The following is a 12,911-nucleotide window of genomic DNA, read 5'->3' as shown; positions in this document are numbered from 1 at the left end:
AGGAATGTTTTCTTAGGAAAGCAAAGTTTCTAAGCACACATCGGACCCATATGTGTGTGCTTATTCTACTGTTATTTGCTTTTGAATGGGGCTCGCTCTCCCTCAGATTCATCTTGATTAGAAATAGTGAGATGTACTGTGTAATAGAACAATCATCATTATTTTATTTTTTAAAAATATTTACAGTGGCAGTATGCAAGACTTGACAGCTCAAGTGACTAGTGATCTCCTGCATTTCCCAGAAGTGACTATTGAAGCTCTTGGAGAAGATGAGATAACATTAGAGTCCGTGCTTCGTGGAAAGTTTGCTGCAGGTAAGTAACATTGTTGAAGATTCACTAATTTGAGACTAGAGCTCAGGCACTTGCTGCCTGGTTCAGTCCTAGGTTTAGCTTAATTGCACTACACATAGATATGCATAGTCATACATAGATGCAGGGGCAGCTTAGCAGTTCAGGGCACTTGCTGTTTAATCATGAAGACTGGAGCTGAGATGTTCAACCATTCACAAACCTATAATTTCAGCTTCAAGAGATCTAATGCCCTCTTCTGGCCTCCTTAGGCAATCTCATATCCTCATAGAGATAAACACACCCACACTCAAGTAAAATAAATACTTTTTTAAATTACCAATTTGGTTTGCAATGTATATACATATTAGTTTGTTCTAGATATATGTTCCTTAAAAAAAAAAAAAAAACAACCTAGGCAGAATATAACTTAAACAGTACCTGTTAACTCTGAATGTAAAACTATGCTCTGAAACGTATTAGTAAATTTATGGGACAGTGAATTCTAATTGTTTTTCTTATTAAAAACTCATAAGGGGCCAGGTGGTGGTGGTGCACGCCTTTAATCCCAGCACTCAGGAGGCAGAGGCAAGTGGATTTCTGAGTTCGAGGTCAGCCTGGTCTACAAAGTGAGTTCCAGGACAGCCAGGGCTATACAGAGAAACCCTGTCAAAAAGCAAAAAAAAAAAAAAAAAAAAGAACCTCATAAGGGGTAGGAGATAACTCAGTAAAGTGTTTACAGTAACCTGCAGCAGGTATGTAAAGGCAGGGCATAGTGGTACTTATCTAACTCCAGAATTGCTAGGAGGAGGTAAATTTGAAAGGCCTTACTCCCTTGCCAGTGTAGTCAAAATTTGCAAATGAAGTCTGGTTTATAAATTTGTAAGAGGTTTTAAGTTCTCAAAATATATTTGCACAGGTTGGGTTTCCTTTTTTATAAAGATTTATGCTTGTAAGTGTTTTACCTGCATATTTGCATGTGTACCATATGGATACAGTGCCCTCAGAAGTCAGAAAAGGGCATCAGATGTCCTAGAACAAGAGTGATAAATGATAGGTGGTGGGTGCTGGGAACCAAACCCAGGTCATCACAAGAACAGTGAGTGCTCATAACCACTAAGCCATCTCTCCAGTCTTAGTTTTTCCTTTTTCGACAAATCCTGGGCTTAGGTTTTTTGTTTTTTGGTTCTTGTTTTGCGCTTTTGTTTGCTTGCTTTGTAGCACACATCTAAAATGTCTAGTTAGCATGCTTTTCTCCTGGGGGGACTTTAGGTCCTATTCCATTTCCCAATCAGCTTTGGTTTTTGTCATCTTGATCACTTTTCCAAATAGATAGGAATACATCACTGCAGTGGCTCCTCTGTGTGCTTCTTGTTACTTTTGTGTCCTGCTAGAGAAGAGACTGCATAAATGAAGGCCTTGGGACTGCAGGTATGCTAAGATTGGTCTTGTGAGCCCCACAGTACACAGGTCCACTATTGTTCCTGGCTGGCTGGCTGGCGTCCTAATGGAATAGCACTGGATCTTTCTTTACCTATAAAATTGAAAGAAAAAAGGAATCTCACTGAGTAAGACCTTAATATATAGCTTTTGTATGGTGATACAACATCTTCCTTTTTCTTTTTGTTATTGTTATTTTTTGAGACTAGGTTTCACTGTAGCTCAGTCTGTCCTGGAACTCACCACATTGACCAAGCTGGCCTTGAACTCTGAGATTTGAATGTCTTTGCCTTCTGAGACTGGGACTAAAGGTGTATGTCACCACACCTGACTACAGATATAGCTTTCATCTACCTTTTTATAGTTCTGTCGTCTTGAATTAAAAGTAGTAATGGTACTTACTTTGTCAGGCATCATGACAGCCTTTTATTGAAGAAGGTAGAAAACTTTTCTAAGTAGGTAGTTTGTATAGCTGAGAATAAAAAAGGTTAATTAATGTGATCCTGGTACAAAGATAAATGGAACTTAGGTCTCCATTGTGTCTTGTTTTGCTATTCTCATAAACAGGATGTAGTATCATTCAACTACAAGCTAATATATTTATTCATCTATCTGTCTGGATGAATGACTTTTGGGTGAGGCTTCTCCTGGGGAAGCAGAAGTTACTGCTTAGCCTAGATACAGAACCCACAGCAGACCACAGTAACAGTTACATCCGAGTCCAGCTTGACAAACCAGTGAGTTTATTGGAATTACCAGGAGTAGGGTGAGGGATACCACAGGAAAAGGGGTGACGCAAAGGTAGCTACATCATTGAAAAGCCATCCACAACATGGACAATAGGAAAATTGCTCGCCTGGAGTTTTCGGTACATTTTGCGGGTAGAGACTGTTGTCAGTTCTGGTAGAGTCTTCTCCCAGCAGGAGGGGGACCCCATGACTCTTGCAAGTTTAAGCTTTCCCAACTGTATACACTTTGTTTACTTTCAGGGCGTCATGAATCTCCCCTCTTCTGGGGGTAGGGTTTTCATTAGAAGAAAATTGTGGTTGTCTCCAAGGTAGTAGTAAGTTACTTTCATTCATGTAGTTGCTCGTGAGAAAATGTAGGATCTGTTTGGTTTGAGTTTTGTTCTTTCTTGAGACAAAGGCTTACTATATATATAATTCCATTCTCCTGTCTCTTAAATGCTGGGATTACAAGCATGCACTACCATGTCCAGTTTAGGATATATGCATAATTTTTTTTAATTCTTCATATCTACCCATCAATAAGCAAATTATATTCTGTAAGATGAAACTAGTCAACCCATTCTTTTCACAGATTGACTAGTGTACCATTTCACTATATCTACTCTGCTCTCATCCTTTTTGTTTGTCTTCTTATTTGTTTTGTTTTGCTTAATGGCTAGATAATATTAAACAAGTTAGATTGTTGTGTACCTTCTTCGGACTAGCCAGTGACTTTAAAGACAGAATACAATTGAATAGGATTCGGAGACAAAAAAGGAATGGTGATACTTTGTGTTATTGAACATCACTGACCACTAGCACCTCGGATGGTTCATGTTTGTAGCTCTTGCTGCCACTGAAGTGTTGGGCTGTCCACGGTGTCCCATAATACCTGGTTTTGATCTGCTTGTATGTACTCGTGTTAACTAACTGTGATTTTAGACAAGTTAAACTGCATTAAGCTTGAGGTTATTGAGCTGTGATGAGTATATTTATATTTACTGCATGGTTTTATTTTAATTTAATTTATTTATTTTTGAGTTACACTGTGCTCTATAAATGCTTTGCTTTTAATTCAGGAGGGATTTACAGTAGTTTATGTAATAAAGTAAATGTCTTTTTTTTCTTCTCCATAGGGAAAAATGGACTAGCATGCTTAGCTTGTGGTCCACAACTTGAAGTTGTAAACTCCCTAACAGGAGAGCGGTTATCTGCATATAGATTCAGTGGAGTAAATGAACAGCCTCCTGTAGTCCTTGCAGTGAAAGAATTCTCTTGGCATAAGAGGACTGGATTGTTAATAGGATTGGAAGAAGCAGATGGGAGTGTTCTTTGTCTTTATGACCTTGGTATATCAAGAGTGGTCAAAGCAGTTGTTCTTCCTGGAAGGGTATGTACTATTTAAGATGCCTTGATAGTTTTGCTTTTCAAACTGAAAGCTCACAAGATGTGCTCACCTTAAAAACTCATCGAATTGTACATTAACAATTAATGTATTTTTGTGTAATTATCCCCTTCAATATATAGTTCAAAAATTTTATTTAGGCGTGCGTGCTTGTGTGCATGTATATATGTATATACATCACGTGCTCGTGTGGTGGTCAGAGGACAACTTGTGGGACACAGACCTTTCCTTTTACCTTTATTTGGGTTCTAGACATCAAATACAGGTTGTCAGGCTTGCATCATTGGGTAGCAAGTAGCTCTACTGTCTGAACCATTTTACTGGCCCCTTCAAGTTTAAGATGACCAGGCATGGCTGTACGTTAGTTTAATTCTAGCACTCAGGAGACAGACAGGTGAGTCTCTTGTATTGAAGGCAAGCCTCATCTTCTATGTATAGTTACCGATAAGTTAGGGCTACACAGTGACACCCTAACTTAAGAAAAAAAAGGCAGATTATAAAAAGAGTTGGTACCCATCTCTTAAAATATATTGAAGTTTAAATAGTAATGTTTGTTTTGCCTGCATATATCTGTGTGCTATGTGTAAGCAATACCCACAGAGGCTAGAAGAGGGCATTGTATCTGCTGGAATTGAAGTTAAAAATGGTTGTTAGCCATCATGTTGGTACTGGGAATTGAACCCTATATCTCTGGAAGAGCAGCTGAGCCATTTCTCCAGCCCTGGTTTTATCCGGTTTGATAAAAATACAACAGACATTTTGTTTGGGGTGTGTGTGTGCATATTGCCTTTTTTGCTGTTATGTAATTTGGAAAGTGTCTTAGTCACTGTTCTATTCCTATGAAGAGACACTATGACCAAGACAACTCTTAGAAGAAGACATGTAATTGGGGGGGCTTGCTTACAGTCTCCGAGGCTTAATTCCTTATAATCATGGCCAGGATCATGGCAACGGGCAGGCTTGGTGGGCAAGTACCTGAGAGCTGTATCCTGATTCCCAGGCAGAGAGACAGAACAGGGACAGAACCTGAGCCTATCATGTGCTTTTAAAATCTCAAGGCCACACCTACTCCAACAGGGACAGGGCTCCTAATCCTTCTAATCCATTCTAACAGTTCTGCTGCCTGGTGACTAGACATTGAAATGTGTGGGCCATTCTTATTCAAAGCACTGCAGAAAGGTAAACTAAACTTTTTTCTGAAATGATTAGTTTACTCTTCTTACATTGGGTGATGCTGAACTGGCTGCTTGTAAGCTCTAAACTGAAGACAGCATTGCTTTGAGTTGTGTGCTTAAGAATTTTATGATTTTTCAACAAGATGGATAAACCCTTAGCCAGACTAACCAGAGGCCACAGAGACAGTATCCAAATTAACAAAATCAGGAAAGAAAAGGGAGACATAACAATGAAAGCTATCGTAAAATAATTATTCTGTTTGTTGAATATTAACAGTTGAAAATATTAAAATCATGTTCTACAAAAAATAATTTTATGATTTTTTTATTTGTTTTAAGTTTCAGTCTACTTCATCTTTAAACAGATAATTGCATATAATTCAGTAAAAAGATTATAATAAATAAAATGAGCCAGCTAAGCAAATGACTGACACAGACTAAGCTGTCAATAAATATTGGTTAATTTTCATATTTTATTATGTTAACTAATAGCTTAATTTTGTTGTATATTTGAGAGTTGCACTGTTTTCTTAGATTCATGGGTGTCATGCAGATTATGGTTCCGTGTGTTATTTAAGACTGTTTAAGTTACTAACCTGCCCTAATATAAACTCCTATATGTTGTACAGTTGATTTAGCTTCTAATCCCATTCTGGATCCTAGGTAACAGCTATCGAGCCTATAATTAACCATGGAGGAGCCAGTGCGAGTACCCAGCATTTACATCCAAGTCTCCGGTGGCTTTTTGGCGTGGCCGCTGTGGTGACTGATGTTGGACAGATCCTTCTTATTGACCTGTGTTTGGATGACTTGTCCTGCAGTCAGAATGAAGTTGAGGCATCAGGTAATTCATCTGTTTGTTACTGGGAAACAAAAATTGAGCATTTCAGTGTTGTGTGTAATAGGACTTTTGGCTTTTTCAGATAATGTTTCTCTGTGTGGCCCCAGCTGTCCTGGAACTTGCTCTGTAGACTGTGCTGGCTTTAACTCAAGAGATCTGGGTTGATGTTTAAGTGGCCAATTGTTTCATATAGAATTTTTTTTTTTAATTATGTGTACCTAGGCATCCTAGTCCTCTTGGCTAAGTCATTTTATTTTATTTTATTTTATTTTATTTTATTTTATTTTATTGGTGTGTTGATATACTAAAGCAGACCTTGAAAGATGTAGGATGTGGGTGATTGAAGCAGCAGGATTGTGAGCTCAGGGGAACGTGGATGGATCTGTAACGCTCCAGGCCACAGCTCTGCCTACTTTCTTTTCTTTTTTATTTAATTTTTTACTTTTAGCAAAAATTTTTTTAAACTTTAATGTATGAGTGCTCTGTTGCATATACATCCTGCTTGCCTGAAGAGGGCATCATATCGCCCTATAGGTGGTTGTGAGCCACCATGTGGTTGCTGGGAGTTGAACTCAGGACCTCTGGAAGAGCCGCTTGTGCTCTTAACCGCTGAGCCATCTCATCAGCCCCAGCTCTGCTTAATAAGACTCTTTCTCAAGAAAAATGAAAAGAAAGAAATGGTAGAAGTCTAGTTTCCATGTCTGAGTTTTTCCTGCATATACCTGGTGCCGTGGAGGTCTGAAGATGATGTTGGGTACATGTGTAGAGAGGTCAGGGAACATCTTTGTGGATTCGGTTCTCTTCATCTTGTCTTTATTTTAAAATCTTAGATTTTGTGTGCATGTATACATGTGTATAAGAGGACATGTATGTCATGGTGTACATTTGAGGGTCAGAGGACAACTTGGAGGAGGTGGTTCTCTCCTTGTATCATGTGGGTCCCAGGAATTGGATTCAGGTCATTAGTCAGTGGCAGGTGTCTTATCAAGTGAGCCATCTTGACACTCTCCAGTATACACCTTTATGTGGAGTGTAGGAATTGAATTCTGCTGGCCCATACTTAGTTTCTTCATCTTGTCTTTTTGGTTTTAGACCTTGAAGTTATCACTGGTATCCCAGCTGAAGTACCACACATCAGAGAGAGAGTGATGAGAGAGGGGCGCCACCTGTGCTTCCAGTTAGTAAGCCCATTGGGAGTAGCCATTTCTACTCTGAGTTACATCAACAGGACAAATCAGCTTGCTGTGGGTTTTTCTGATGGCTACTTAGCACTTTGGAACATGAAAAGCATGAAAAGAGAGTAAGTATAATTTTTTCTCTTAGTTGTTGACTAATCAATTCTTTTAAAATACAATGTATCAATTATTTGAAAATTAGTATAAAGAAAATGACAGTATGAGTAATTTATTGAATTAAGTCATTGTTTGGTAAGGAAATTACCTAGCATGTGAGTTTAGGTTGGTTCGTTTATAAAGCATCTGAGTAGAGGATCAAAACTGGAGGCTGGCATGGGAGTGAAGCAAGGTCCAGGCGCCGCTGGGCTTTACAGAGAACAGTGGCTCACAAAGGAGAACGAGCAGGGGGAGAGCATTACAGTCAATTTGATGACCCATTTGCTGATCAAGTACGACTGGATAAACTGCATTATGTTTATAGTATGAGTTCTTTTGAGAACTCTGCTCCCTCTAATCTATTAAAGGCAACCATTTAAGTGTTCTTGGTATTTTTTTAAACCAATTATTGAACACTTGGTAAATTTTTTTATGCTGTCAAAATATTTCCTTAAATGTAATTTAATTGATACTTGTATAGAAGTAATCAGCAGGTAATATTGGAAAAGGCAGCAAATTAAACACCCCATCTTAATTTTTAGTTAAGAGATAGACCAGTGCCCATTTGACATTTTAAGTTTTCAGTTTTTTGTATTCTTTACCTCCCCACCCCTGCCCCCCTCCGGGTGTACTGGCATGCTCTCTTGGGTACCCCTCCGGGTGTACGGCATGCTCTCTTGGTTACCCCTCCGGGTGTACCGGCATGCTCTCTTGGGTAACCCCTCCGGGTGTACTGGCATGCTCTCTTGGGTAACCCCTCCGGGTGTACTGGCATGCTCTCTTGGGTACCCCTCCGGGTGTACGGCATGCTCTCTTGGGTACCCCTCCGGGTGTACCGGCATGCTCTCTTGGGTAACCCCTCCGGGTGTACTGGCATGCTCTCTTGGGTAACCCCTCCGGGTGTACTGGCATGCTCTCTTGGGTAACCCCTCCGGGTGTACCGGCATGCTCTCTTGGGTACCCCTCTGAGTGTACTCATGTCCTCCTGGGTGGTCTTCTCTGTTGTATTTCATTGTAACCTTGATTGGCTTTGCTTTTGAGTTGCTGCTAATACAGCATCCGGGCAATTGTTACATGTGCAGCATTGTGTTATCTGACATTGATTTTTGGGCTTATTATGCTTTTAAGACTGATTATGAAAACTCTTTAGTTTCATACTCATTGCCTTTTTTGTCCCTAATTTTTCAGTTGTGTGGGGTGCTGAGGTGGGGTGCGGTGTACATATGTGCATATGGTGGTTAGGTTGACTTGCAGGATCTCTTATGTATACCATGTAGATCCTAGGGATTGAATTCAGGCCACCACACTTGGTATCACATGATTCACAGGCTGCGCCGTCTCATAGACCTTTATCTGTTGTAGAAAATCGACTTTAAACTCAAGGGATAGCTGGGCAAAGATAAGAGCCATGATGTCACTAGCAGTGGAGAGATGGAGGAGGAGGAGGAGGATTAGGAGGGTCAGGTCAGCTTCACTACATAACAAATGTGAGAGCAGCCTGGGAGACATGAGACTCTGAAAGAGCAAACAAACGGTGATGACCAAATTCCCACATGGTAGAGTTGGAATTCTCTGCCTCTTAGGAATAGGAGTGGAGAAATGACCCCTTATGGTGTGCATTGGTGTGACTCTTAAAAACTAGTTATAATATAGCTGTACACATGTGATTTAGCAGTTGTCATTCCTGTTCTGCCTGGGAGTGATAGCTAGTATGATATGATTTTATCCTGCCTTGTGTGTGTTTGAAGGTAAGATAACTTAGCTATATCTCCCAGAATACTGAATTTAGGAACTGTAAAAACAGTTTCGCCTTAACCCAGATTTTTCATGAGGTACCTTTTTTTCCAAAAATAAAGTTTTAATTTGAAAATAAACAGTGTGTGACTTTGTTTGTTTTAGATACTATACACAGTTGGAAGGTGGAAGGGTTCCTGTCCATGCAGTTGCCTTTCAAGAGCCTGAGAATGATCCTCGTAACTGCTGTTATTTATGGGCTGTTCAGTCCACACAAGATAGGTCAGTATGCCTGTGCTTCTAAGAATTCATCTCCTAAGGCTGAGGATGTAGCAGCAAAGGAGTCACACTGCAACAGTTTGTTTCTTTTGAAATGTTTGAATTATATTGCCACTGCCATGTACTTTGGTACTACACCTTGTGCTATGTGTGCATTGTATCTGATTCATTTGGTACAATGACTTCATATCCCTTTGTAAAGTCCTGTTCTTGTGTAGGGCTTGATCTTTATAAGTAAGAGTGTGGAGGACATGTCTCCAAAGGCATGTTCTCTGTAGTTGCCACGGGATGATTCTATTCATATTTCTCTTGGCCAGGACTTAGTGCAAAGGAAGGTAGGAAATGCTGTTGATGTTTTAGGTAGCACTTACTGAAGGAGGAATATCTGAGAAAGAATATTGGGTTAAAAATTGTGGTAGACTATACCACATGCTGCATTAGTTACATTTTATACAAACAAAATACAGCTGCGGTTTGCCATATGCATTTTATGTGTTATGTAAAAAATTGGGAGGATGAGATGTAAGCTGCATGTTTTGGTTTCTTGAGTTAATTTCTCTTTCTTCAGTGAAGGGGATGTTTTGAGTTTGCATCTGCTTCAGCTGGCTTTTGGTGATAGAAAATGTTTGGCATCAGGGCAAATTTTATATGAGGTAAGTGGTTATTAGTCTATTATCCTTTTTTCTATTTGGTGTTTTTTTATTGTACTGTTACTCTTATGTTCAAGTTAATAACTGTATTCTTCATTAGTGGAAGAAACAATAGTTTAGTGGCCTGAGCTTTCTAAGGGTTTCCACCTGGTTTGCTCTTGTAGCACTCTTAACTTTTTCTAGGTATATTCTTCCCCCATAGCAGAGAAGCTGGACTAAATTACCTAGTTGTAATCCCAGGAGCTATTCTCCTAACTTTGTTCTGACATACCAACCAAGCACTTCAGGGTGTATGCATCAAAATGCTCAGATAGCATATTTTCCTAACTAATATTTTCAGTATTAAAGAGGAGTGTTGGCCTAGAGAGATGGCTCAGCAGTTAAGAGCACTGACTGCTCTTCCAGAGGTCCTTAGTTCAATTCCCAGCAACCACATGGCGGCTCACAACCATCTGTAATGGAATCTGATGCCCTCTTGTGTGTCTGAAGACAGCTACAGTGTACTCATATAAATAAAATAAATCTTAAAAAAAAAAAAAAAGAGGAGTGTTATTATCAGCTACATTTTCTCAACTCCAGAACAGGCTTTCTGAACTTGGTGTTTAGGTATCTGGATGGGTGTTAGGGAATCTTTGAACTCTAATGATTACACATTTTTCTGGGGAACATCTCAGCCTTATTAGCTCTTAAGAGACTCTGTGATTAAGAGAGAATTTTAAGCTGGGTTTAGTGGTACATGGCCTTTAATCTTGGCAAAGGCAGGCACATCTCTGTGAGCTGGAGGCCAGCCTTGTCCACATAGTAAGTTCCAGGACAGTCAGAGTTGCACAATGAGACCCTGACTTAAAAGGGGGGAGTAGGTAAAACTCTTTTTGTTTATTGAGCAGAAAATTCTGTTTTGATTAAGAATTAATATTCAGTCTTTTGAGGCAAGGCATGTTCTAGGACAGCCAGGTCTACTTAGAGTGACCTTATCTCAACAAAACTTAAAACAAAAAAAAACTATTCTTAAGAATTTACATGAGAATGCAGAAATCGATTTGCTGGCCTTTAGGGCATTCCAGTTTATACTCCAGCTACTAATGTATGAATGCTACCGTGTTTTAGAAAACTTTTACAATACTTATTGGTGATTATTTCTGAGACCATAAATCTAGCTTGGTATATACATTTTATATATATATAACTTTATAGCCTTCAGAGCGATTTGCTCTCTAAAAGCATTTGTGTGGGAAAACTTTTAGCATGGGAATATTTCATTTTAGAACACTCTTAGAATAGTGTTAAAGTTTCTGCATGTTTTATGTTGCAGGGATTAGAATACTGCGAAGAAAGATATACACTGGATCTAGCAGGTGGCACGTTCCCCTTAAGGGGACAAACTAGTAATACCAAATTGTTGGGATGCCAGAGTATAGAGAGATTTCCATCTCATGGAGACAGAGAAGAAAGTATGAGAGAAGGTTGGTTAAAAGTACTCTTAACTCTGTTGTGTGATGGCTTAAGATTTATGTCAGATTTCTGGAATTAATATTTCTGACAGTTGAAAATTAAGGTCCTGTGTATGTCATTTATTCAGGCTTTTAGGTCTTGTTGCTCTCTGGATGACTATACAGAACTGAAGAACTTGATTGCATCAGCTAGTGAAAGACCCTGTGTTTGAATCAAGTTCAACACAAAGATGGTCTCCATTTTAATAAGTGTAATTTGTCTTTGGATATTTTTCTGTTTTTTGGGTTTTTTTTTTTCTGTTATTTTGTTTTCCTTTTTGAACCATGCTGTGTTCCCCCAAACCCCACCCCGTGTCTTTTTCTTTCCTTTCAGAGTAAAGATCCCAGGGATAGATAAGTTCAGCATTGATTTGTTTTCCCTTCCTTTCTTTAGTGGTAACCTTTGACGGTTTTGCATTTCTGAGTCCTGCTTCTTCTATAGATGGAAAGTTCATTTATCCCAGAGATGCCCTGTGTCGAAGTTCCCACTTTTAACCTTGTGGTTCTGTTTTCACATCTAGAATTTAACATGCCATCCCTCTTCTTATTCTCTGTCCATGGCTTCCTTTTCCAGTTGCCATTAGTGATATCTGAGGTTTTTACTTTTCTCTTCCTGCCGAGGCCCCTTCTGGTGCCATTCCACTGCCGTGGTCTAGGTATTTGCATTTGTTTCCGCCTTTGCCATGTGGCTAGATCTGCCTTTCTCAACTCAGTTCCTCTAAAGGATTAAACCACAGACGTCCATTGTAGGTATTAGATTAGCTGCTGGTGCTAGCTGTCTACTGTCTTTGGGGAAATATTTGTTGAAATCACTTTCTAGTCTTATTGTCTCAAAGGTCTAAAGTATTACCTGGAAACTAGTAAAGGGAGAACCTTCTGATGAGAACTTCTCACCAGGAATGTCAGGGTGTAAGTGAGACTCAAGTGACAGAAATGGTTTTCATAAGTCTACTGAAATGTGAATTAAATGTTACTGTCATTTGGTTGTGGTTATGTTTAGGTTCTTTATTCTGTTTTTGAAAAATAGCTGGGTTTTTTGTTTTGTTTTTTCTTTCTTGCAGCTCTGTCTCCCGATACCAGCGTTTCTGTCTTTACCTGGCAAGTGAATATATATGGACAGGGAAAGCCTTCTGTGTATTTAGGGCTATTTGACATAAATCGTTGGTATCATGCACAAATGCCCGATTCTTTAAGGTATGATTACTATGTTTTCTCACCCCCTCTCCCTCAGATATTGTTATGTATAGCTGATAGTGTCTCAGTGCTTTAAAACTTTTTCTTCTAGATCAGGAGAATCTCTGCATAATTGCTCTTATTTTGCGTTGTGGTCATTGGATTCGGTTGTAAGTAGGACTTCTCCACATCACATCTTGGACATACTAGTACATGAGAGGAGTTTAAACCGAGGGGTTCCTCCTTCCTACCCACCTCCAGAGCAATTTTTTAACCCAAGTACTTTTAATTTTGGTAAGTATTTTCATAAATTTTTGAGAAAAATAATGTGTAAATGTAGTATGTCAGCTGTATGTTTCATATCTCACTATCATT

General features: G+C 39.2%; 1 protein-coding gene across 1 annotated transcript in view; it reads left to right on the top strand.

Moving 5' to 3' along the window:
• Ahctf1 (AT hook containing transcription factor 1) overlaps positions 1 to 12,911 on the top strand; it is a 59,112-nt gene that overhangs the window by 4,491 nt on the left and 41,710 nt on the right. The window contains exons 2-10 of the mRNA NM_026375.2: positions 187 to 314; positions 3,595 to 3,848; positions 5,702 to 5,882; positions 6,972 to 7,179; positions 9,110 to 9,226; positions 9,792 to 9,876; positions 11,186 to 11,336; positions 12,425 to 12,557; positions 12,649 to 12,830. Coding sequence (NP_080651.2) covers positions 194 to 314; positions 3,595 to 3,848; positions 5,702 to 5,882; positions 6,972 to 7,179; positions 9,110 to 9,226; positions 9,792 to 9,876; positions 11,186 to 11,336; positions 12,425 to 12,557; positions 12,649 to 12,830 — 1,432 coding nt within the window. The 5' untranslated portion in view covers positions 187 to 193. The remainder of the gene's footprint in view (positions 1 to 186; positions 315 to 3,594; positions 3,849 to 5,701; positions 5,883 to 6,971; positions 7,180 to 9,109; positions 9,227 to 9,791; positions 9,877 to 11,185; positions 11,337 to 12,424; positions 12,558 to 12,648; positions 12,831 to 12,911) is intronic.

Source organism: Mus musculus, chromosome 1, assembly GCF_000001635.26.
Source record: "Mus musculus strain C57BL/6J chromosome 1, GRCm38.p6 C57BL/6J".
Taxonomy (NCBI): domain Eukaryota; kingdom Metazoa; phylum Chordata; class Mammalia; order Rodentia; family Muridae; genus Mus; species Mus musculus.
This window is presented reverse-complemented; position numbering and strand designations above follow the sequence as displayed.